This window comes from Arvicola amphibius, chromosome 3 (genome assembly GCF_903992535.2).
Source record: "Arvicola amphibius chromosome 3, mArvAmp1.2, whole genome shotgun sequence".
In the NCBI taxonomy this organism is placed as follows: Eukaryota; Metazoa; Chordata; class Mammalia; order Rodentia; family Cricetidae; genus Arvicola; species Arvicola amphibius.
In genome coordinates, this window is record NC_052049.1 from 175,315,640 (window position 1) to 175,340,467 (window position 24,828).

At 52.8% G+C, this 24,828-nt stretch overlaps 3 protein-coding genes across 6 annotated transcripts in view; all 3 read left to right on the forward strand.

Annotated features, from left to right (window-relative positions):
• The window catches only part of Col7a1 (collagen type VII alpha 1 chain), a 31,980-nt gene extending 24,174 nt beyond the window's left edge, over positions 1-7,806 (forward strand). The window contains exons 92-118 of the mRNA XM_038323795.1: positions 337-372; positions 456-515; positions 623-730; positions 885-956; positions 1,081-1,116; positions 1,234-1,293; positions 1,397-1,441; positions 1,648-1,683; positions 1,793-1,828; positions 1,906-1,962; positions 2,110-2,181; positions 2,510-2,581; positions 2,760-2,795; positions 3,042-3,122; positions 3,483-3,536; positions 3,971-4,024; positions 4,112-4,174; positions 4,535-4,597; positions 4,681-4,797; positions 5,441-5,518; positions 5,613-5,666; positions 5,815-5,863; positions 6,429-6,461; positions 6,599-6,685; positions 6,883-7,011; positions 7,111-7,305; positions 7,532-7,806. Of these exons, the coding sequence (XP_038179723.1) occupies positions 337-372; positions 456-515; positions 623-730; positions 885-956; positions 1,081-1,116; positions 1,234-1,293; positions 1,397-1,441; positions 1,648-1,683; positions 1,793-1,828; positions 1,906-1,962; positions 2,110-2,181; positions 2,510-2,581; positions 2,760-2,795; positions 3,042-3,122; positions 3,483-3,536; positions 3,971-4,024; positions 4,112-4,174; positions 4,535-4,597; positions 4,681-4,797; positions 5,441-5,518; positions 5,613-5,666; positions 5,815-5,863; positions 6,429-6,461; positions 6,599-6,685; positions 6,883-7,011; positions 7,111-7,305; positions 7,532-7,542 (1,794 nt within the window). The 3' untranslated portion in view covers positions 7,543-7,806. The remainder of the gene's footprint in view (positions 1-336; positions 373-455; positions 516-622; positions 731-884; positions 957-1,080; positions 1,117-1,233; positions 1,294-1,396; positions 1,442-1,647; positions 1,684-1,792; positions 1,829-1,905; positions 1,963-2,109; positions 2,182-2,509; positions 2,582-2,759; positions 2,796-3,041; positions 3,123-3,482; positions 3,537-3,970; positions 4,025-4,111; positions 4,175-4,534; positions 4,598-4,680; positions 4,798-5,440; positions 5,519-5,612; positions 5,667-5,814; positions 5,864-6,428; positions 6,462-6,598; positions 6,686-6,882; positions 7,012-7,110; positions 7,306-7,531) is intronic.
• A 1,277-nt stretch (positions 7,807-9,083) lies between these two features.
• Ucn2 (urocortin 2) lies at positions 9,084-9,407 on the forward strand. The gene has a single exon (XM_038321123.1). It carries the CDS (start codon positions 9,084-9,086, stop codon positions 9,405-9,407), a length of 324 nt encoding a protein of 107 aa, XP_038177051.1.
• A 1,527-nt stretch (positions 9,408-10,934) lies between these two features.
• The window catches only part of Pfkfb4 (6-phosphofructo-2-kinase/fructose-2,6-biphosphatase 4), a 36,649-nt gene continuing 22,755 nt past the window's right edge, over positions 10,935-24,828 (forward strand). Inside the window, exons 1-3 of one of the 4 annotated variants that reach the window (XM_038321942.1) lie at positions 10,935-11,012; positions 21,321-21,437; positions 21,578-21,674. In XM_038321942.1, the coding sequence (XP_038177870.1) occupies positions 10,949-11,012; positions 21,321-21,437; positions 21,578-21,674 (278 nt within the window). In that variant the 5' untranslated portion in view covers positions 10,935-10,948. Of the gene's footprint in view, positions 11,013-14,686; positions 14,837-21,266; positions 21,438-21,577; positions 21,675-24,828 lie in introns of those variants that run through there. The other 3 variants (XM_038321943.1, XM_038321940.1, XM_038321941.1) reach the window with 3 other exon arrangements.

The following is a 24,828-nucleotide window of genomic DNA, read 5'->3' on the forward strand; positions in this document are numbered from 1 at the left end:
GCCTGGAAGCCCCGCCTATCCTTTCTCTGCCTAGCTATTGGCCATTCAGCTTTTTATTAGACCAATCAGGTGCCTTAGTTAGGCAAAGTGAAACAAATGCAACTCATCCTTACATAATTAAACACAGATCCTTATATCATCAAACAAATGCAGCACAAACAAATGGGACACATCTTTACACAGTTACAGTAATATTCTGCAGCACAAACAAAGGTAACATATCTTTGCCCAGTTCGAACAACATCCCACACCACCTCTGGAAAAGCAGCCAGTGCCCTTGACCATAGCATCATTGCTCCAGCTTGAATTATATCTTTATTTTTATTATTTTTTTAGGGTCAAAAAGGGGCTCCAGGGCTCAAAGGTCTCAAGGTACATTTATATGGAAGGGCTTTTGCTTGGGGCTATGGTCTTGTGACTCTCTAAACCTGATAAGATCCTTCTTTCCCATAAAGGGTGAGCCAGGAATTGGGGTTCAGGGCCCCCCTGGGCCAACTGGTCCTCCAGGTGTGAAGGTAAGTCAGCATCTCATCACAGTTCCCAGAGATGGGAGGAAGGCGTTCTGGGACTTGGCCTGGGAAGGTGTCCTTCTGTGACCACTCTTCCTTTTCATCTGTTTCAGGGGGACTTGGGCTCCCCTGGTGCCCCCGGTGCTCCTGGTGTCGTTGGATTCCCTGGTCAGACAGGACCTCGAGGAGAGATGGGCCAGCCAGGGCCTGTGGGGGAGCGGGTAAGAGGGCTGGGAACAGCATGTGGGAACTTGGGGTCCTCAAGACCTCTGATCTGGTAGCAGGTGAGGAAGGAACCCAGGCCCTTCCATCTTAAGAGGAAGAGAAGGGGGTTCCCAAATCACTCCCCATCTCCCTTGTCCCATTTTCCTATAGGGTCTGGCAGGTCCTCCGGGGAGAGAAGGCGCCCCAGGCCCCTTGGGGCCACCTGGACCACCAGGGTTAGCGGTGAGTAGGACTACCCAAATGCCCCAAGTCTGCCCATGTGAGGGTTATTGGTGTGGCCAGGCCATGAGGTTGGGTGTGTGGGGACTTTGAGCCTATAGGTTCCTCACCTCTCTCTGACCCACAGGGAGCACCTGGCGCCTCTGGACTCAAAGGAGACAAGGTAGACGAAATGTTGCTGGCTCTTTCCTGTGCCACTGTCACTCTCTACCGAGCTTCTACAACCCTCTGTCCTTTACTGAGTCCCCTTATGCATCCCTGGTGTCCTGTTGATCTCTAGGGAGACCCCGGAGTAGGGCTGCCTGGGCCCCGAGGCGAGCGTGGTGAGCCAGGTGTCCGGGTACGTATGTCCTCACCACAGCCAGCGCTCACCACCCCTTCACCATCACAGTTCCTGCCTCAGTCCCAGCCTCTGAGTCAGTGAACCCAATGTTACCGTTCAGGGGGAAGATGGCCACCCCGGCCAGGAAGGACCTCGGGGACTCATGGTAGGTCCTGTTGTGCGACTCCAGTTCCTTGCCTGACCTCCTCTGTGCCCGTGGGCCACTGCAGTCTGTGCTAGCCCTCTTGTTCTTTGTTGGCTCTGGTCCTCAGTGTCTTTTGTTCCTCTCTGACTCTCTGTCCTCTGTCCTCTGTGCCTCCTCCTCCCTAGTCCTCCCATATCCATTGTCATAATCGTATTTTCTTCATACAGGGACCTCCTGGCAGCCGGGGAGACCGAGGGGAGAAGGTGAGAATGTGGCGGGGAGGCCCCTGGGGTGAGTAGGGTGAGGATGGATATGGTAATTAAGTTCTGGAGCCTCCCCAGCTTGGATGAGATTCATTCTTCTACCCAATAGGGTGACGCTGGAACCGCAGGGCTAAAGGGTGACAAGGTATGTGTGGTTATCAGGGGGGCTGGAGCAGGAGACCGGGGTGCTCCTGCCTCTCCTGATCCCTTCCTGCCCCTCAGGGTGACTCAGCTGTGATTGAGGGGCCTCCAGGGCCGCGAGGTGCCAAAGGAGACATGGTGAGTAGGCCTGGTTCACCTATGAACTGGGTCTCTCTTGGCTGGAGGAAGAGTTTTGTGGAGCTGGCTCAGGTGAGCCAAGAGCTCAGCTTTCCAGAACATGAGGGGCCTCCAACTTCTGACCCCGATTTCTGACCTCTGACCTAGGGTGAACGAGGCCCTCGAGGCGCAGATGGTGACAAAGGACCTCGGGGAGACAGTGGGAATCCTGGCGACAAGGTACAAGGAAGAGAGTGGGTTTTCCTCACGGGGTCCTGCAGGTCATGTACAAGTTCCACAGAGAGTCAGGGAGGGCAGAGCTTATGGTGGGTGATAGGGAAAGGGTGGGTTTTCCTTTGGGGGTCCTGCAGGCTATGTATGTGTTCCACAGAGATACGGGAAGGGGTGACACTTATGGTGGTGATAGGGAAATTTAGGCTGTGAGAGGCCGGGGGGGGGGGGGCTCTGGGCTATGACCCTGTGAAGGGAGCAAGGGAGCCCTTGGATGTTAGGGCGCTCCAGACGGTGGGTGTCTTGACTCTCTTCTTTCTTCTGGTAACCCCTAAAGGGCTCCAAAGGAGAGCCTGGTGACAAAGGCTCAACTGGATCAATTGGAGTTCGAGGCCTCATGGGACCCAAGGCACGTTCCACCTCAGGTTTATTCCCATGTCACTCACACTTGCCGTGTTCCTTGATCGCACATGTGTTCACCCTGGATCTGTGTGTAGCCTGTTCCCTGGCTGTGACTGTGTGAGCATAGATAAGCCAGCATGGGGCACAGTCACACTGAAGGACTCAGCCCAATCTGTTTCCCACAGGGTGAGCCAGGAGCTGCAGGGATCCCGGGTGAGCCGGTAAGATGCCCCAGTCCCCCAGAGACCCCCTATCCTCGCAAGGCCCCCATTCCTATGATAGCCCTGCCCATGTGGCCTTTGGCCTTTTAGGGACCTACGTTTTTATGGCCTTCCTTTCCCTAGAAGCTTCACCTCTTAGTGAACTCCAGGGTGGTGACCCCAGCCTGTCCCCAAGGCAAGGGGTGGTGGCTGGAGTCCCCGCCTGCAATCTAGGTTGATCCTTTTGGATGCCTCACTTTCCTCCAGGGAACCCCAGGAAAGGATGGAGCCCCTGGTTTCCAAGGAGTCAAAGGAGATATTGGCTTCACGGGTCCCCGGGGCCTCAAGGTGAGAAAGAATCTTGTTTTTCTATTCAAGATGTCCCGGTGTTGGAGAATAAAGGACCTAGGGTCCGACTTGGGGGCTCAGGTTACATAGAGTGTTAGCCCCGGGTTGGAATGCCTCAGACAAGTAGTAAGAGTTGGTTTTAAGGTCAAGGATTCAAGATGAGGTAGAAGTGGCTCTTTTTAAAAAAAAATTGTGAACCCAAGTTCTCATGTAGTCCAGGCTAGCTTTGAACTTACTATGTACCCAAGCCTGGCTTGAATTCCTGACCCTCTTGACTTTACCTCCCAAGTGCTGGGATCACAGATGTGTGCCATCATACCTGACTGAGGCATTGCTTTCTCATCTGCTTTCCTACCTTAGGGCGAAAGAGGAATGAAGGGAGCCTGTGGCCTTGATGGAGAAAAAGGAGATAAGGTATAAATTTACCAGAAATAAGGGGGCTGTGGGGGCTGATGCAGGGGCTGTAGTGAGGGCTGTGGGGGCTGATGCTGGGGGCTGATGGGGCTGTGGCGGCTGTAGTGAGGGCTGTGGGGGCTGATGCGGGGGCTGTAGCGAGGGCTGTGGGGGCTGTGAAGGCTGATGCGGGGGCTGTGGGGGCTGATGTGGGGGCTGATGGGGCTGTGAGGGCTGTAGCAAGGGCTGTGGGGGTTGTGGGGGCTGATGGGACTGTGGGGGCTGTGGAGGCTGATGCGGAGGCTGTGGGGGCTGATGTAGGGGCTGTGGAGGCTGATGCAGGGGCTGTGGGGGCTGATGCGGGTAGGGGGCTGTAGGGCTGTGGGGGCTGATGTGGGGGGGTAGCGGCTGTGGGACTGGGGCCCAAGGCTTACTCCTCTACCTGATGCCTCCAGGGAGAAGCTGGTTTTCCCGGCCGCCCTGGATTGGCAGGACGGAAAGGAGACGCAGTGAGTGTCAGGGTAGGATCCACCCTAAATGACAATGGGTGGTTGGCTAGAGAATCAACCTTACATTTTCTTTCCTCTTTCCTCTAGGGGGAGCCTGGTATGCCCGGTCAGGCCGGGGCTCCTGGCAAAGAGGGTCTGATTGGTCCCAAGGTACAGCAGCTCTTGATAATGAACGTGATTGGGGTGGAGTCAGGCAGGATAGAGAAAGTCATGATAGGATCAAGGAAGACTGTGGCTTTGGGGGAACTTGTGTGGCTGTTCTTGAGATTTCAGGAGAGATTGGGGTCACAGTAGAAAGTTAGGGTAAAAGGGTAGAAGGTGAGAGGGGGGTCATGTTGTATTGGATTGAGCGGGGTTGGTGTCATGGGATTATAGTTGAAACATTAACAGATGGCTGGATCATCCACTGCAGAAGGCATTGGTCCAGGGGACGTACAAAGCTCAAGGTTGTGCAAGAGTGGAGGGAGGGATGTCAGGGCTGAGTGTATTTTCTGCTTCTTCTGTTTCCAGGGCGACAGAGGCTTTGATGGGCAGTCAGGACCCAAGGGTGACCAAGGCGAGAAAGGGGAGAGGGTGAGTTGATGTGGGGGTCGTGATCTGAGGGGAGTGGGTTCATCTTGAAGGGGTTTTGGTAACCAACACTTTTCTATCCACAGGGGCCCCCAGGAGTTGGGGGCTTCCCAGGTCCCAAAGGGAATGATGGCTCTAGTGGTCCCCCAGGGCCACCTGGTGGGGTTGGTCCCAAAGGCCCTGAAGGACTTCAGGGTCAGAAGGTACGTTTCTTCATCTGTGACTCCTGACCCTTGACCCTACCCTCCCTGCTTTGGTTGTCATTTTAGACAGGATCTCACTATGTAGCCTTGGGTGGCTTGAAACTCTCTATGTGGACCAGGCTAGTTTCAAATTCAGAATTCTTCTTGCCTTTGCATTTCAGGTGCTGAGATTAAAGACATGTGCCACCATGTTGGCTTTGTGTTTTCACACTTTTTTTTATTCTATGTATATGAATGTTTTGCCTGAACATAGGTCTGTGTACCATATGTATGCCTGGTACCTGAGAAGGCCAGAAGAGGGTATTAGATCCCCTGGAAATGGAGTTCAGAAGGTTATGAGCCACCAAGTGGGTGCTGGGAGCCAAGCCTGAGTCCTTTATAAGAACAGCAAATGCTGTAACTGCTGAGCCATCTCTCCAGCTTGGCTTTCTCGTTTTGAATAGCCCAGGGCCTTACACAGGCTAAGCAGGTGCTGTATTGCTGAGCTACACCCCAAGCTCCCCCAGCCACCCCCACCTCTCTAAGCCATGATCCTACAACCCGTGCTCTGACCTCCATGTTCCAATCTCTGGGGCCGTGGTCCTCCTGTTGCCTGTATTCTACTCTGTCACTGACCCTGCCTACTTGGTCCTTGTGTTAACAGGGTGAGCGAGGTCCCCCTGGAGAGAGCGTGGTGGGGGCTCCTGGTGCTCCTGGTACCCCCGGTGAGAGAGGGGAGCAGGTGAGTGTCAATTCCTGGGTTTGGAGTCAGAGATTAGCATGATCTCTGGTGCCTGTGAGATCGGTCACGACCTGGTTACATTTGTTGTGCACAGGGGCGACCAGGACCTGCTGGCCCTCGTGGGGAGAAAGGAGAAGCTGCACTGACTGTGAGTTTGGCCTGGGTGGGATGGTTCACCCGGCACCCTGACCCCCTGGTCCCAGAGCTCTTGATTTGATATGACTAGTCTTTGATCCCTGCATTATGCGACCCATGATTCATGGGTTCTTGGGGGCCTTGTGGTCTTGTGTTCCCAGGAGGATGACATTCGGGGCTTTGTGCGTCAGGAGATGAGTCAGCATTGTGGTGAGTGGGTCTAATGTGGAGTCTCCTGCCCCCACCCCATCCTAGGACACCTGGATAGGGCTGGCAAGTTCCCAGAACTCACAGAGGGTCACATGCTAACAGGACTCCCTTGATGGAGGGGGACAGATGTGGGCTGCATAGTGACTAGCTGCATTTGGAGGGGTAGAGTTGGGGACAGAGGTGTCCCAGAAGATGTGGCACAGGTGGGGAGTGATGATTCTGGGACCCTGTTTCTTCCTACTGTGACCGTTTTCATCTCTGTGCCTCCTGCCCCAACTTCCTTGGCCCCTCGCTTCCCTGGTCTATTTCCAGCTTCTCGTTCCTGCCAGCTCATCATCTCTATGTTTCTTCCTGTCTTTCTCCTCCCTTCCCTTCTTCACCTCTTGCCTGTTCTCCCTTCTGACTCCTCTGGCTCTCACTGGCTCTCCTGCTGTATCTCTGTACATCTTACCCCACACGCGTGTGTCTTTTGTCTGTTTCTCTTTCTCCATCTTCCCATCTTTTTCTTTGTCTCTTGTTCTTCACTTTTCATGACCTCATTCTACCATTTTTCTGTCCCTTCCAGCCTGCCAGGGACAGTTTATTGCATCTGGATCACGTGAGTAGCTTTCTGTATCTAGAACTTTCTTCATCTAAGGCACTGATGCTCTGCCTACCATTTGGGTCCTCTCAGCAGGGGTGTGGCTAGGGTGGGGGACCATGACAACCAAGAGCATCATCACTGCCCTGTTCCAGGACCCCTCCCCAGCTATGCTGCGGATACAGCTGGCCCCCAGCTCCACCGTGTGCCTGTGCTCCGGGTCTCTCATGTAGAGGAGGAAGGTGAGGCTGGCAATCCATGGGGCATATACAGATTGGGTACAGATATGTATATCAGTGCACATTGCACATATATATATAGAGAGAGAGTCTACACACAGGACACACACACATTTCTGCACATGGGGGAGACAGATGCTATCTACTCTACCCCAGAGCCAGCAGGGACCTCCACAAAGTATACCCCACCCTGCCTGCAGGCCAGGTACCCCCTGAAGATGACGACGACTTCTCTGAGTACTCGGTGTATTCTGTGGAAGACTACCAGGACCCTGAGGTTCCTTGGGATGGCAACGGTGATAGCAAGGGCTGGGACCAGAAAGGTTCAGGTAGTGGCAGATGAAGCCCATCCCATTGCTGATCTTTTGCTGATTTTGGATTCCTCTGACCCCCCACTATCCCCAATGACTAACCACCAATAACCCTAGACCCCTGCTCCCTACCACTGGATGAGGGCTCCTGTACTGCCTACACCCTGCGCTGGTACCATCGGGCTGTTCCTGGTGGCACAGCCTGTCATCCCTTTGTCTACGGTGGCTGCGGAGGGAATGCCAACCGTTTTGGAACCCGTGAGGCATGTGAGCGCCGCTGCCCACCCCAAGTGGTCCACAGCCAGAAAACAGGTAGGGGCTTAGATTCTCTCAGTGATGCTGCGCCTACATGTATCAGTGTGGCTACATTTCCCCAGCTGTGGAGCCTGCATGGTTCCTCTCCACGTTCCTTTTTGTCAAGGGTCCCCTCCCTTAGTCAGAGCCCACTCTCAGTCCCTCACGGATGCTTTGCCATGTTTCTGTGTAGGTTTCATATTGGGAAAGAAGGTCAGGATGTTTTCTGGTGTGTTCCACACAGGTGCTGCCTAGGGCTGAGGCCTGAATGACGCGTTTGATGGTCAGCAGTCCCTGGAGGTGGCAGGGCTCAGCAGGGTCCTGCCGATCTCCGTTTGGTGCTAGAGTTCTGTGTGCACGTGAGCGTGCATGGTGTCCATGATTTCAGTGACTTGGTCCTGTGGGTCTAGCTTTCCCCCTTAGGGACAAATCCCCATTGTGGCGCCTGCTTTCCTGGCAGATGACTCATGGGGTGGTTGTGGGCAGTGAATGGATATGACTGGTGTCCAAACTGCCCCTTGACCCAAGGCTGTGATGCCATGGTGCTGATTCGGGGGGGGGGGGACATTAAAGCTGCTGTTTTAAAAGGCCTTTGTTGTTGATTTTTTGGGTGAAATGGGGGTATCAGGAAACAAATTTCCTTGTGGGGAGGGGTAGTCAGCATTATATTGCATGGCATAGAGTCCTCATACCTGGCCCTGGTTGTTTTTCTGTGCTCTTATTCCCCTAACTTGCCCCCCCCAGATGTAAATAGGGTGGGGGCTAAGGAGATGTTCTTCTGCTCCCTAGGAGGGGATGAGTCATAGGTGGGGGGCTGCCTCATGCCAGGAAACATGCCCCAGCTCCTACCCCAGGAGGCTGGGGGAGATAAATGGGACCTGAAGTGGAGTAAAGGGTCAGGTTGCAGGAGAGCATTGCCTGGCCCCAGCCCCAGCAGCTCCAGTGTCCCCAGCCTTCCCCGGAGGAAGCTGGCAATGGTATGACTGACACTGGGTCTGGATGGGAAGGGTCTGGGGTTGAGTGGTCCTGGGGTTTGGGTGAGTGGGAATGTCTGGGAGACTGGGAGATTCTGGGGTCTCTTCCCCCTCTGTCCTCACTGCCGCTCAGAACCTGTCTCCATTTTTGTCATGTGGGCTGTCTCTGTTTCTAGGTCTTTCTTTTCCTCTAGATGACTCCAGGTAGTTTCTTCCTCTTCCTGCCTTGCCTTTTTTCTTCTCTTCCCCATTTGCTCTGTCCCCACCCCATTTATCTTCCTCTCTTCCTCCCCTGCCCCACCCCTGCCAGCCCACTCCCCTTCTTTCTCTGCCCCTGGTTATCTTTGTCTTTAGCTCCTACTTGTTCTCCTTCTGTTGTCTTTGAAGTTTTTAGACAGGGTCTCATTAGCTGCCTTCAAATTTGATCCTGCCTCAGCCTCCCAGGTGCTTAGATCATAGACATGCGCCACCATGCCTCAGGACACATTATAGACATGCGCCACCATGCCTCAGGACACATTATAGACACACATCACCATGCCTCAGGACACATTATAGACACACGCCACCATGCCTTAGGACACATTATAAACATACATCACCATGCCTCCATACACGTTTTCATTCTTCTATCTGGCTCCTGCCTCTGTCTGGTCCTGACTTGGCTTTCTTCTTGTTTCTTTTACTCAGTCTCTGTGTCTCTGTCCCTGGCCTGGCCTCTGTAATCTCTCCAGCCCCTCTTCATCTCTTGCCTCTTGCAGTCTGTCTCCTTCCAATGAACGTCCAGACCCTGAGCCTGTTTTCTCCTTACAGCCTTACAGCATGATGGCCAGGTGGGCACTGGTGATGCTCATGGTCCTGTTTGTCCCAGGGACCCCTATCCCCACCTCCCAGCTCCTCCCTCAGAACCATTTGGAGACTCTTCCCTACTCTGTGGCCGTGGAGAGCCACTCAGCTGCCACCACAGGGCCCTCAGCTTCCTGGAGCAACTCCAAAGCTAACCCCCACCTGGACACGCGTGTCACACTCTCCCTGGATGTCCCCATCGGCCTCCTGCGGATCTTACTGGAGCAGGCTCGGACCAAGGCTGCCAGGGATCAGGCTGCCACTAATGCCCGAATACTAGCTCGTGTTGGCCGCCGCTGAGACTGAGAGAAGGGGATCATAAAGATGGGGTGACCCTGGATGGGAAGTTCTGGAGGACAGCCATAAAGTTGGACAGTACTATATCTAGGCAGAGCGCCTACCCAGACTTTACCATAGTGGGTCACTGCCAGAGCTTCTGCGTATCCACAGTATGTTCAGACAGCTTGGCTGTGTGGTGCCATGCTTCTGTGCCCTTCATACTTACATATGTTTGGGCATCTTGAACACTGGCATGTATGTTTGCTATATAGAGCCATGTCAGGCCTGGCTGTGCCTGGCAGTCACAGAGCATCAAGATACTATCATGTGAGCTCCATCATCAAACGTTGAGGCGAGGACTCCAGGACTGCACCCAATATCCATCTAAAGCCCGGGCCCCACCTGAGGTCTCCACAGGAGAGGGTCTTGTGTGTTTACAATGGAACCCTTGCATGTTCTAGAACTTGCTACGTGACCAGACTGGTCTCAAACTTGTAGCAATCCTTCTGCTTCTGCCCCGAGTGTTAGGATTACAAGCATGTGTCACCCCATGTTTTGCACTCTGTTAGGCAGCACCCCGCTTAGTTGGATGTGGTTATCAGAGACATCTCTAGGCAGAGGCATAGATGACCACGTGTGAGGAATCTGACCTTGGCAGTTGTGTGTGTGTGAGTCTCTGCCTGCTATAAATCTCTGTCAGCTGTGTGTGAGCAAGGGTTGGAGACACAGAGAAGGACTGAAGAAGAGGGTGTTTGACTCCCAAATCTGCACACAGTACCCAGCCAAGCATTGTCCTAGATACACCCAGCAGCCCTGCCAGGTTGGTGGACACGCCTGGCTGGGAGGAGGGGTGGATACAGCTGGAGCTCTCCTTGATGAACTGTCCTAAGCAAAGCTGCTCCCATTTCCTGAGCCCCAACTTCCTCAACTGTAAAGCAGAGTGATGCCACTAAGCTTCTTGTAGCTCAGAGTGACATGGTGCACATGAAAGTTGTGGCTGCAGGAGGCGCTCAATAAATGGGAGATGATTGAAGGATGCACCGAGTCACCCAGTCAGGCAGTGACACATGAGGGCTGAGTCACACCTGGCTTCCCTGCTGCCCTTCCACTCACCTTCGCTCCCTACCCTCTGACCTGCTCACTGTAAAATGAGTAGGTTTCACCTTCTTTACGCACCCCCCCCCCCCCATTCCATTGCTGGGCTGAGAGAGATTGACTTTCTGGGGCGTGTGATTCTATTTGCCTGTGGATGAGGCAGGAGCTCCCAGTGGTGTCGACAACACGTTCAGGAGAGACGACCGGATAGATCCTGAGCGTTACCGGCAGCTCCGACTGGAAAAAAAAGTGCTACTGGCCTGAGCGCAGAGTGCAGCTGCCTGTCTGGATAGGGGCCTGGCAACCTCACTGGGCAAAGCAGCCCTCGGGGGCGGGTCTAGGACGGTTGCAGAGGCGGGGCCGTTTTCCTCTGAGCCTGCAAGGGGGGCGGGGTTTCCTTACCCTTGCAGAACCGCGGGAGGGGTGGGGGGGGTGGGGGCTGCGGCCCTGGACAGTTCGGTGGCAGGATGGACAGAGGTACATTAGGAGGCACCTCTCTGACTGGCCCTGGGCGGGAGAGCGACGGGCAGGGTAGGCATTGGGTAGCCTGGGGACGGTGGGGATTGGGAGAAGACCTGGGTGTAGTGAAGATGGTGTTGGAGGGAGCATGAGGGCGCTGGGAGTCTCTCAGAGTGCTCTGAGAGGGCATCAATCTATCAACGGCCAGAGGGGGAGAAAAAACTGGGGCCTCCTTGGGAAGAGGGGCCTGGACCAAGGTGGGATGACTATAAATAGTATCTTCCTTTAGCCAAGGGGGAGGGCCAGGCAGCTGGAACTGCCTGAGGCTCTCCCCAATATACCCTTTGCTGGCCTCCAAGGGGTCTTGTTCATCAGGGTTACCCAGTTTGGGAAGTTTTTCAGATAGTGCCTTCTTAGCCTTTAAGCTTGTATTTCTAGGGCACCTACTGTGTGCTCTGTGCTGGTCCTGAGTTTCTGTACACACCTACTGTGTACTCTGTCTTTTCCATAAGCCTTTCTGAGCTGTTTTGGCACCTTGGCTAGCTCTGAATCACTTGCAGCACCTACTGTGTGCCCTGTGCCAGGCTAGAATCAAGAAGTACAGATGAGGGTTCCCAAGCTGCCACTCACATGGCTGGATCCCCAAAGTGGAACCTCACCCTGTGAACTCTGGGCTCAGAAGGATGGTGGGGACAGCTCTTGAGAATGGCCAGAGGAAGCTAGGACTCCTGGGAACGCCCTGCACCCAGCAAAGTAGCATCTGGTCAGGGAATAAAGAGGAAGAGCAAGGGCCAACTAATGAATATGTATGTTCTGTGTGTATGCATGATCATGCTAGCGTGCATTTGTGTGGTAGAGCTGGACCCCTGGATCTTGCTGTTGTAAATGGTGGCTTGTTGGTACAGCCAGGACTGGGCAGAAGATAGAGAGCGGCAAGATTTTGAGCCTTGAGAACCGAGGGTTGAGGACTTAGATCAAATGGCTTCTATAATAGGGATACTAGGAGGCAGCCCATTGGTCAGTACAAAAGGTGCCCAGGGAGCCATCCAGGGTCAGGCCAGTTAGGTTCATGGTAGAAAAGGGCTGAGCTAGCCGTGTTCATACTTGAATGCACAGTGGCATCCCAACACGTCCTGTGCACGTAGGTGCACTTTGAGATACCCTGAAGAGGGAAAAGCCGCGAGGGCTAGTCTGTTGAATATCTGCTGATGTTGGGGGAGCAGAGAGCTTGGATTCCAAGGTATTTCAGCAGAGGGAACAAGCAAGAGCCTAGGTGTGAGAAGTGAGGCAATGAAGGAAGTCTTAGGTGAGGCTGTGAAGGCTGGAAGATGAGTTGAGTCCTGCTCGCTCGCACCGTGGGCTGGCTCTGCTATCTTGTTTCCTCCCGGCCTGCATCCTCAGCTTCCTACCTAAGAAATGAAGCCATGGAAGGGGAGATGGGGAGTCGTCCTCAGAGCAGATGTAGACCCTGGCATTGCAAAGGTTGCCTAGGCACATGATGGTGGCCTATGGCTTTATAGCTGGATCTATGGACTTGAGAGGGTGTGTCTGGGTCAGCCCGGGGTGAGCCGAGAAGAGTGGGAGGTATAGAGCCACATTTCCTGAAACCAGGCTCAGACTGGGTGTGGAGATGGCTTTGGCCCCTGGCCCTGCCCTACTCTGCTTTAGCTACCAGCTCTTGAGTAACACCCGGGAGCTCTGGGGAAGACAATGGATTGGATACCCATGATGTTAGAGGTCACTCTGTGATGAGTCCCAGTGAGCCGCACTGAGATTTCTGAGGTCAAATGTGGTCCCAAGGTGCCCTCGGCAGTGACCGAGACACAAACAGGAACAGAGTGAGTGACTTTGGAGAAGTAGGTGCAGCTGACGTTCTCAAGAGGAACCCTGCTCAGATGAGCCATCTGTGGGTGTGCTCCAAGCCGCCCACCTCCCGCTGGGGATTGAGGGAGGACACAGCAACAGGAGAACGAGGAAGAGGAAACAAACCACTTGCCTGGAGCAGGGTATTTCTCAAAGTAACCAGCTAGAACCAGTACTAGGGAGGCACAAGGTGGGCTCCTGCACTTACACCTCCTTGTGTAGTGGTTACCGTTGTCACAGTGGTCCTGAGGGTCTCTAGAGCTGGTTTGGGACCTGGTGAACTGACCCAAAGCAGAGGTGACAGGAGGTGACAGGAGGGGATACTGCACTGATTGGGAATGAAGTCAGCCTTGTTTTTCACGTCCCTAGCTTCTGTCTGGGCATCTGAGCTGGAGGCAGGAAACCTGCCAGGGTGTGGTGGAGGCCCACTAGAGGGCAGCAAACGGAGATGGAGATTCGAGCTGTGTTGGTGGGGCCAGGAGCAGTAAGTGTGGTTTGGAGAGGTGGGGCGGACAGAAAGAAGAGGCCTGAGCTTCTGAGAGACTGTGGTGGAGGTCAGACACAGAAGAGTGGCTTCCCCATGCTGTCCCTCACCAGCCTCCAAAGGGTCATGTTCATCAGGGCCCACCCAGGTTGGGGAGTTATTCCTATCAGCACCTTAGCTGCGAAGTTTGGCCCTTGGTCCTGGCCCTGGTACATTTCCAAAAGCAGGGAGGGCAATAATATAATGAATGAGAACGCCTACATGTTAGGGAGCATATTCCTGAGACTGATACATTTAATCTGGACTACAATCTTGTAAAATTGTCTGCATCTCGTTTTCCTGATGGAGAGACAGAAATTCATTTTAAAAAATGCACAAACTCGTTATTAAAACTGTAATCGGGGCTGGGAGTGTAGCTCAGCTGATAGAGTGTTTGCCTAGCAAGCCCAAAGCCCTAGGTGCAATTCCCAGCCCTGTATAAACATTGTGCAGCAATAACAGCTTGGGAGGTGAAAGCAGGATGATCAGAATTCAAGGTTATTCTCAGCTACATATTGAATTCCAGGCTAGCCTAGGCTACAAGAGACCCTGACCATCCTCCCTCAAAAGAAAAAACAATGTAATTGGTAAAATGTAAATCCTGGGAAGAGAATCAAAATACTGCCAGAGCTTAGTGAGTCTCCAAATAGCTTGGTCATATATCTGTACCAGGTGGGCAGCCCACGTTCCCTAAGAGCCATGCCAAACACGGTCGATTTGGAGATGTATCCTATGTTTCTGTCCCCGAGATAAGGGAACATTTTCTGCGTGGTTGAACAAGTTGTTCTCGTGGACCGGGGAAGTTTCGAGGGTGGGAGCAGTTGAGAGGACCCCGAGAAGGTCCAGGAGGGCGCAGCGGAGGTTGACTGCCAGGACGTTAGAGCTACTCGGGGCCAAGCAGTCTAGACGATCCTGGCTCTGAGGGTCACGCCGGCCCCACCCGGCCTCACACCCTGCTCACCAGGCGACCGTGAGGTCACGTTCCTCAGGGAGCAGGGGCCGCACACGCCTTGGAGGCGGGGCTGGGGAGCCCTAAAGGGGACCGTGGGAGGGGCTATGCAAATACGAACGAGCCGCTTGAGCACTGGAAACTTCACATCCGGGGTGGGGCCTGCATAAACGGAGTGTCAAAAGCCTTGGGAATCGAGCATGCGTGTTATTAGCTTTGGTTTGAAGGACGGGGCGCGCTTAGTCCAAAAAGAGGCGGTCGAAAAATTGGGCACGCGTAGTGGTAGGCCAGTGCCTCTTCAGTTTGGGTGGAGCCTAATAGTACAGGGGCGGGCCTGCGGGAAGATGGACAGGAGTAGGAGCCGCTAGAGGAGGGGCGGGGCCGAGGGGCGGGACCTCGGGTGGCCCGAGGTGGCCCGGTTGCTGGGTGCGAAGCCGCGCTGTCCGATTCATCGCAGCCGGGGGATGGCGTCCCCACGGGAATTGACCCAGAATCCCCTGAAGAAGATCTGGATGCCATATAGCAATGGACGACCCGCTCTGCACGCCAGCCAGCGGGGTGGTAAGACGGGGTCCGCAGGGAGAGGAGGAGGGCGATGAACCCGGATGGGTGGGTAGACGGCTTGGGCGAGGGTCTCCAGGGAAAAGGCAGGAGACAGGTAAAGAAACAGGCAAGGTGAGGCTGTTGTGCCTGATGGGCGGAGTCGGGGACAGGTGAGAGGCTGAGAACAGGTGAGGCGGGGTGACAGTGGTGCTGTGACAGTGGCCCGCAGAAGCTAAGTGTGGTGGAGCAGGAGTGGAGACAGGTGTGAGGGGACATGTCAGTTTGTTGGAGACCGGGTCTGGTCACCATGACCCAAGCTATCCAGTGCCTGCATATAGAGAGGACTTTGGCGTCATGGTACTGCTGCTCGTTCCTCGCTCCTGGCCCCGGAGTGGGCTGCCAGCTAGGCTGGCTGGAAACTGAGCTGTGTAGCTCTAGACAAGGCACTTAAAGTCTCTGAGCCGAGGACTTTTGAAAGCCTAGTAGTCCTCAGCAAGACAAGCGCTCCTTGGTCTTAAAACCAAAGTTTTGGGAGGAACTTCAGGGGAGTCCAGTTGTCAGCCAGTGGGGACAGCGCACCATGCACCTTATGGCCTTAGCTCTGTGCCTCCGGACCTGGAAGCACCCCCCTGAGTTCATAGGTAGTGACTGCACAGGAGGGTGGAACGTCCAGGGGATGTGCCGAAATTTGCGAATTGCTAAGTGACTCACCTCTTCTGGGGTGCTGGGTGTTTTCACCGACTTCCTTGGGCCTTCTGTTTGTTCTGCGATTTTTTTTATTAACAAGGAAAAGAAAAAAATGTTTCAGGAGTAATTCAAATATTGTAATGAATTTGTAGCTTGGCAAAGACCTCAGAGAACATCTAGTCCAACTGGTGGCACAGATATGGAAAGGAGATCAGGCTGTTGTGTGACGTGCCCGGGTCTCCTGGCCATCCTGAAGGCTGCTGTGTGTGATAAGGGAGGGGAGGGTCCTTTAGGCTTCACTCGCCAAGGCCAGCCTGAGGCCGCGACTTTGACCTTTACCATAAAGAGAGTCCTAGGAGAGTGGGGGTGGGAAGGTGTGCGTAAGATGGCTGTGGTTCCTAAGCAGACTGTGTTCCTGTGGGTGGTGGCTCTGACCACAGTACTGGTGGAGCCATAGCTGTCCAGACACATTCTGAGTCCCCAGGGACTGTGGCGTTAGCCTGGCCAGCCGTCCTTTTGGAAGCATTGAGACAGCTCCTTGCCAGCCGTTGTTAGTACCGTGATCCTGACCAGGGGTGGCCGCACCTGCTACAGGAGGAGTAGGAACCTGGACTTTGGGGCCAGGAGCACTCAGGTCACATCCTGGACCAACTCTGTGATCTTGGGCAAGGAGCTAACACCTTAGACCCCAACCCTAGGATGAGACCACCATTGTCTGAGCCTCTAATGAATGGATACTTGACACGTGGAAGCAAGCTGGGCATGGTGGTACAAACTTTTGATCCTAGCAGTCAGGAGGCAGAGGCAGGAGGATCTCCATGAATGTATCTGATTTACGTAGTGAGTACCAGGACAGTCAGGGCTACAAAAAAAAAAAAAAAAAAAAAAAAAAAAAAAAAAAAAAAAAAAAAAAAGAAAGAAAGAAAGAAAAGTAGAAACAAATCTCATCACCACCAATCTCCTTTTCGCCTCTTGCTCTTCAGAGTGGGGGACTGAGCTATCAGCCTGAGCCAGCCCCTCAGTATAGGAGCTGAGGCCTAGAGGAGAAACCTGCTCAGGTATCTGCTCCTGAGGTAGGACTGTATGTCTTTCTCTAAGCTCTAAGTGTACGGTTAAAATGTGGCTCTTGTGCCAGGCGGTCATGGCACTCACTTTTAATCCTGGAGAGGCAGAGGCAGGTGGATCTCTGAGTTTGTAGCGAGGTCTACATACAGAGTGAGTTCCAGGACAGCCAGGACTACACAGAGAAAACAAACAAACAAACCATTGTGGTTCTTGTGTAAGTGGAGAGCTTGGCTTGTCAGTTTCAGAGTGTTGGAATAGTCTGGGTTGTAGACTCCTGCTTTCCTGGAGGAGGGGGTGACATGGTCGGAGATGAAGCTTGCAGATGTGTGTCTGGGGATGAGAGTCTGGGCCCCAGCCGGAGGTCCTGGAGGTCACACACAGCACACCCATCCACTTTGTACCTGTGCAGTGTTCTGCCTTTTGCACAGTGAGCTCGGGCCGGGTTGCAAGACAGTAAGGACAGTAAAGACCCCAGGGTGGGGAAGTTTAGTCTGACCGCAGGGGTGTATGAGAAGGAAGAAGCAGTGCCTACTGCTAATCGGGGCAGGCAGTAGGTTCCCTCAGGTGTCTAGTCCCCAGCTTCTTGGGGTACTGGGGATGAATGACAAAGCCATGTTCTCCACCCTCAGACACCATAAGCAGTTGATAAAATTTGGTAATTTACAAAATTCAGATGCACACCTGCGTGTCTGGAAGCTAACCTTTCTTTCCACTGGAATGCCAGCTTAGACCTTTAGGAGCTCTGTGGGGAGGAGGTAGGACAGGTGATAAGGAGGGGCCCCAGGACCAAGGCAGTTAGGACATTGTTTTTTCTTTGTTTTGAGAATGTAGTCTCCTTGAGCAGGCTCTGGACAGCTGACCAGGGAACCCACCATGCAGGCCTCCTGTTGATGGCCTTGTGGATGGGCCTCTTGGTTCTACCTCCTGAGTGACAAGATACCATTTTTCTTTTCTTTTTTTTTTTTTTTTACGTTTTTTATGTTTGTTTCTTTTATGTGTAAGAGGGTTTTGTTTTCATGTGTGTCTGTGCTCTGTGTGTGTACCTAATGTCCTAATTGGTGAGGAGAGGGCATCAGATCCTCTGGAACTGGAATTATGGACCCTTGTAATCTTGTAACCCTCTGGATGCGGGCTGGGACTCAAACCCCAGTCCTTTGCAAGAACAAGTGGATTTTTTTGTTGTTTGTTTTTGTTTTTTGTTTGTTTTGTTTTGAGACAGGGTTTCTCTGTGTAGTCCTGGCTACCCTGGAATTCCCTATGTAGACCAGGCTGGCCTCAAACTTACAAAGATCCTCCTGCCTCTGCCTCCTGGATGCTGGGATTAAAGGCGTGTGCTACTATGTCCAATTTCTGATGACTTTTTTCAGCCAAAATGTGAAAAGATGCCATGATTCTCCCTGTGTGACAGGACTTGTGTGTGTGCACAAGGCAGCAGGGGAGACAACTCTGTCCTTGAGTGGGGCTGCCATGACCTGTCTTTGTTTGTTTGTTTGTTTGTTTGTTTTTGAGACAAGGTTTCTCTGTATCTTTAGATCCTGTTCTGAAACTTGCTCTGTACATCAATCTGGTCTCAAACTCACAGAGATCCACCTGCCTCTGCCTCCTAAGTGTCAAGATTAAAGGCGCGTACCTCCGCCACCATCATGTAGCTTAATTTTAAAGAAGTGTTCCTTTCTCAGTCTGGCCAAGATGGCGGGAGCAGGTCCAGTCATTTTGGGAGTCTACCCAGAGTCCACTTCAGAAACTTTGGCTGTGCCTTTTGTGGAAGTGTCTGGAAGTAGGTAAGCTAGCAGCCACTCCCATTGCTACCAGTCTCAGGCCTTGGGGCTCCTAGAGCTCGCTGGCCTTCCATGGATCTATGGGAAGGGAACCAGAAGGAGCTGAGTTGGCGTCTTCAGACTTCCTTCTCTCTGTGTGGATGGTGTTACAGACAATGTGTTCTGCTGTCCTGGCTGCTAGATGTTGGGGTCCTTATGGGCTCAGGGCTGGTCTTCTGACTACATACCCCTCTTTGGACCATGGCTCTCAAGGTCTGTAGTGTATCCTTCTTTGTTCTGCCTCGGTTTGTAATTTTTCCCCTCCAGGGATTATCACCACAACATGCTGTTGTAAGCAGAGCTGCCACGAATGTTCTTGAACTTTGATTTGCTTTGGGTTATTTCTTGGGAGCTTATCTTGAGGAGCAGAGGTGATCACTAATTTATTGCCTTGTTTTGTGCCCAGCTCCAGTCTGTTCCACTGACTGCCTACCTTGCACGTGGGTGGGAGTGGGGAAGAGGAGTGGAGTCACCAAAGACTGTGGGAGGAGGCTGTGGCTATGAGGGAGGCCCAGGTCTGCTCTGGGAAAATAGATGTTGTGCTGGCTAGTTTTATGTCAATTTGACACAAGCTAGAGTCAACTGAGAAGAGGGAATCTCAACTGAGAAAATGTCCCCAGAAGGTCTGCCTTCAGGCAAGCCTCTAAGGCATTTTCTTAATTAGTGACTGATGGAGGAGGACCCAGTCCATTGTGGGTGGTGCCACCCCTGGGCTGTTGGTCCTGGGTTCTGTAAGAAAGCGGGCTGAACAAGCTATGATGTCCAGGACAATAAGCAGCGCTACTCCATGGCTTCTGTTCCAACACCTACCTCCGGATTCCTGTCCTGCCTTCTTCAATGATGAACTGTGATGTGAAAGCCAGATAACCCTTTCCTTCCCGAGTTGCTCTGGTCGTGGTGTTTATAACAGCAGTGGTCACCCTGACTAAAGCAGATGTGAAGAATGGGTACAGTACCTCCATCTTGAAGTCATGAACACTGAGGGAGCAATTGTGTGGGTGCGTGCGTGCGGGCGTGCGTGTGTGGGGGGGACCCATCAGGAGGAGCATGGGGAGGCAGATGGATGGATGACCATGGTAAATGGCTGATGTACTTTCTTTAACTTGCTTCAGAGCTCCTGGTCAGCTTGGGCAGGAGTTGTGCAAATAGACTCGAGCAGTCTGCTAGCCCTGAGGAGGCAGGAACTTGCTTAACTCAGCTTCCGCTCACCTTAGCCAATACTGAGGTTATTCTGCAAGTGTCCTCACTCCTCCTTCAGCCCACGTCCCCTTCCCAGTTTGGGTCATGCACAGGAATGATGCTGCCTACATCCTGGGTCCTAAGTGCAGTCGGGGATGAGTACACCTGTGTCCGTAGTCCAGGATGCTGCCAGGCGAGGCAGAGGGCACAGTTTCCCAGAAGCTTTGCCGTGGGGAAAGTGCACGATCATGCTGGTGAGGTCACCAAGACTCTGAGTTACCAGAAGGTGTCACAACCAAAATAGGAACCGAGGCTCGCCTGACTGCTGACAGGCGGAGCTGTCCCCAGGTCTCTGTGTCCTAAGAGAGACAGCTGAGGGGGGTTCCTGATGGTCTGGCAAAGGAAGGCAAATAAGTGGGCAGACAGAGAAGGGCCAGCTCCCCACATCATTTCAGCAGTCTGCCCCCTATGCTTTTACTGGCTGTCGTACGGGTGACGCAGAGAAGGCTTCAGGGACTCCTGGGACCACATCTGGCCACGCTGGAAGCTGAGCTGAGTCATAGGCAGGCCTGCTGCTTGGTGTCAGTCCTAGGCCGCTGACACTTGGGGAAGCTGTGGGCAGGTTTTTCCCACCTCCAGCCTTGGCATATTCCCTGGTTGACACCTGGCTTGGTAGCATGTGAGATGGTGATGAGCCGATCGTGAAGAGGATCCTCATTGCTGGGCCTCTGGTCTCAGTCCTTTGTGGCCCTTACCCTGCTGGCCTCCTAGCTGCCTCCCTGCTCGTATTACTGAGCATCAGTGCAGTGCCAGGGCAGGAACAAGAGTGGCACGTCAAAATTCCTTTCCTGGAGGGGTAGAAACAAGATCTATCCCTCCTCCCAAGATCCCAATGACAAACTAGCGCACAGTTGTACAGAAGTTCCCTCTGAAGAGCCAATGAGTTTATTGGACTTCCTTCCAGAGCATAAGTGAGGGGTTACATACATGGGTGTGGGTGCATCCAGCAGGGGAGAAAGCAGTGGATTCTCAGGGGAAGGTCTCAAGACCCTACGCACCCCTTCATGAGGGGACGTAAGCAGCCAGCAAACCTAGCCAGGATAACGCTTTCGCAAAGGGGCACAGCTGGTGGCTACTCGGCTTGGAGGACAGTCACACATAAAAACTACTCTAAATAATCAGTATCGGTCCATAGATAGCAGTCATTTCGTGAGGTGGCCAAGTGGGGGGTGAAAATGCCCTAGGGACACATGGAGGTGCCCTTGGGAAAGGAGGTCCCTGCTAAAGGGAAAACTTTAAGGCAGAGCTTTGAAGAGAAAGAGAACTTCAAGGGAGACCACCTGTCACAACATATGGATATAGGGGAGATTAGGGAGTGGAGTTTTGGGTGAGGGAGGCAGGCATTGGCTTTGCTGTCCTCTGGGTAGTGGGCAGCTCCCTAGAGTGTTTGGCTGCTGGCCTGGCTGGTTGTGCCTTATGCCTTACATACACCTGTGTGCCTGAGGTAGCTGGTGGCCTGGCTTCCATGGTGAGGAAGTGAGAGGTGAATGGATGCTCTTCTCACTCACTCCACCCCACCCCCGCAGTACAGGACCCTAGCCCAGGGATGGTGCTGCCCACATTTAAGATGGTCTCCCTACCTCAGTTACCCTAATGGGAACCCCCTCATAGACTGAGATTTGTTTCTATGGTGATTCTAGATCCCATCAAGGTGACAGACCAGATTAACCCTCCCGGTGCTGCTTGCCTTCCAGTTTGCATGACCAACTGCCCGACGCTCATCGTCATGGTGGGCCTACCAGCCAGGGGCAAGACCTACATTTCTAAGAAACTGACCCGGTACCTCAACTGGATTGGTGTGCCTACTCGGGGTGAGGCTCCAGTGGAATCATGGGAGGACTATAAAGGGAGGGAAGAGAGAAGGCTGGTGGTGGCAGGGCCTGGGGAGGGGGCCTGGGCAGGGGTTGGTAGGGTTGCTGTCCTGTGAAAGTTAAGCCTCTTCTCCCCCTAGAATTCAACGTTGGCCAGTATCGCCGGGACATGGTCAAGACGTACAAATCGTTTGAATTTTTCCTCCCAGAGAATGAGGAAGGCCTGAAAATCAGGAAGTAAGTGTGGTGAGGGTTGAGGTGGGGCTTTGCTGTAGAGATGGCTTGATAAGTTACCACCCCTTTGCTAAGAAGCACCCCTTCTCGCTACCTCTGGAGCCTGCTTACTGGCGAGTGCATGAGCTACTGCTGAGCTCCAGCAGCTCAGTCTGATGCTCTGTGACTGACAGGACTGGCTCCATTCTGTGTGACTGATAGGACTGGCTCCATGCTGAGTGACTGACAGAGCTGGCTCCATGCTATGTGACTGACAGGACTGGCTCCATGCTGTGTGACTGACAGGACTGGCTCCATGCTGTGTGACTGACAGGACTGGCTCCATGCTGTGTGACTGACAGGACTGGCTCCATGCTGAGTGACTGACAGAGCTAGCTTCATGCTGTGTGACTGACAGAGCTGGCTCCATGCTGAGTTACTGACAGAGCTGGCTCCATGTTGTATGACTGACAGGACTGGCTCCATGCTGTGTGACTGACAGGGCTGGCTAGATGCTGCAGACTGAAGGGGCTGGCATCTTTGTTTTTTCTTTCTCTTTTCTTTAGTTTTTTGAGATGGGACCTCACCATTTTGCTCTGGCTGTCCTTGAACTCACAGAGATCAGTTTGCCTCTGTCTCTGGAGTGCTGGGATTAAAGGCATGTATCACCACATCCAGCTTTAGGCTGGCTTCTTAACTTCTCAGGTTGTGGAAAGGTTGGCATATGCTGGGTTTAGGGGGAAGTTGTGCATAGCCTCCTGATGGCTGTCTCATCCCTCCCTAGTATTAAGGACCTTTGGTAAGGACATTCTGTGGGAAGGGAGAGTGGAGCTTCAGAGAGGGAAGAGGGTTAGCCAGGGCATGTCAGGGGCCATTGTGTGGCTCGGAGGTCCTGCTTTTGTCTCTTCCAGGCTTCTGTAGAGGATGCATGTTAGCTCCTCTTCTGCCCCAGGAGAGGCACTCTCATGAGTACAGGAATATGCCTGTTTTGTGCCTGGCATGTACCTTAGTTTTAGCATGGCTTGGATGCTGTGGAGTGAGTGGTTGGCACTCATGAGATAGAAATTTTCATGTGATCGCGCTCCCCTCCCTGTTCAGACTTGAACTTTTTGAGAAGGTGTTGGTGGGGTTGTCAAGATCCCTGTCCTGCCGGGTGGTGGTAGCACATGCCTTTACTCTCATCGGTTGGGAGACAGAGGCAGACAGGTGTCTGTTAGTTCAAGGCCAGGCTGGTCTGCATAGTGAGTTCTGGACAGCCAAGGCTAATGTGAGACCCTGTCTTACAACAACAACAACAACAACAGCAACAACAACAACAACAGCAACAACAACAACAACAACAACAACAGCAACAACAGCCCTCTCCTATTTTCACTTCAGCCACTGTGATAAATCACCAGGCAAAAACACCCAAAAGAATGCTTAGCGGAGAAATGTTTGTTGGACCAGATTATAGTCCACCGAGGGAAGTCAAGGCAGAAACTTGAAGCAGCTGGTCACACCTACCGTGCCAAACAGAGAAAGTAAATACGTGTGTGCTTACCTGCCCTGCCTACTTTCTCACTCAGCGCACAGTTCAGGGACCGGCCGTGACAGTGTGTCACCTGTATGTTCACGGTGGCCTTCCCACTTCAGTCAAGCCAATTAAAGTAAAATCCAGAGGCTGAAGAGATGGCTTATTGGTTAAGAGCACTGGATGCTCTTCCAGAGGATCTGGGTTCAATTCCCGGCACCCATGTGGCAGCTCACAACTGTCCATAACTCCAGTTCTAGGAGACCTGGCACCCTCACACAGACATAAATGCAGGCAAAGCGCCATTACACATAGAATAAACAAGTCTTAAAAATAAAATCCCTCACAGACAGACCCACCTGACCTGGGTGGCCTGTCCTTGAGCCTCTTCCCAGGTGATTCTAAGATTGTGTCAAGTTGACGATGAAAGCTAACTGCCACATGCCTCTTGCCAGCCTGAGGTGGCACAGACTGGCTCTGGCCTCACCATGCTGGTAGGACAGTACTAGAGGCTGCACTAGGCTAGGTTCTCCTGACTTCCTCAAATTTAGAGGCCACTGTGCAGCTACTTCTCCCCTTTATGGCCACGAGGGGGCAGGAGCACCCCACTGTGTACTTGAACTTGCTTCCTTTGCTCTTGCATCATAGGGGTGGGACTAGGCTGAGGCATCTAGAAAAGGAGTCTGACATTTAGGTAAACTAGAAGCTAGGAGATGTACTGATTCTTGACTCTGCTGTGCGCTTGATGTCTGATATCCATTTTCCCCATTTTATAGGTAAGGGGACTGAGGCTCAAAGAATCCGGGAGTCTCACACCCTTCTGTGCAGGCTACTTCACGATTGAAGTAGCTGAGTAATTTTGAGCCTGAGTCTTTACCACTAAGAACCGCCCATCACAGCTGAGTTTGGTAGTCCATGCCTGCAGTCCCAGCACTTGGGAGATGAAGGCAGGAGAATCAGGAGTTCAAGGCCAGCAGCCATCACACAGCGCAAAGCCAGCCTGGGCAGCATGAGTCCATGCCTCAAAAGACCAAGAACCAAGAATCCATTAAACAAACCAAACAACAACAACAGCTTTCCATCATCCTGCACCCCAGCCCAGAAACAGAAGGGATTTTTGTCTATTTTTTTAGAAATAGATGGCATGATATAGCTCAGGCTGGCCATGAACTTGCTACATAGCCAAGAATGACTCTCTTTTCCTCCTGTCTCCACCTTCCAAGTGCTAGGATTTCAGACATTTGCCACTGTGTGTGGTGGGACCAGAGTCTTAAACATGAGAAGCTTGGGAAGAAAGGGCTGTGTTTCCAAGACCCCCAGCTGCACACACACATTATTGAGGTCTCAAAAGCTAGACCATATTCATATACATGAAACTAGACAAGAGGAAGGTATAAGCAAGTCTGTCACAATCAGGTATGCATATGTAAAGGCACATGCACACATCCCATCAGGCACATTCCTGTTCTGTTTTCTTACCATCCACGAGCTCTCTATGTATACCATGGACACATAACCTCACGTGTATGCACACATCTACATACACATAAGCCTACATAGCATAAGTATACATGGGTGTGTTCACACACATACATAACCCCTGGATACATTTAGTCACACTGTCTGTGAGAGTGTGTGTGCTGTGTGCACATGTGGCCTCATTCT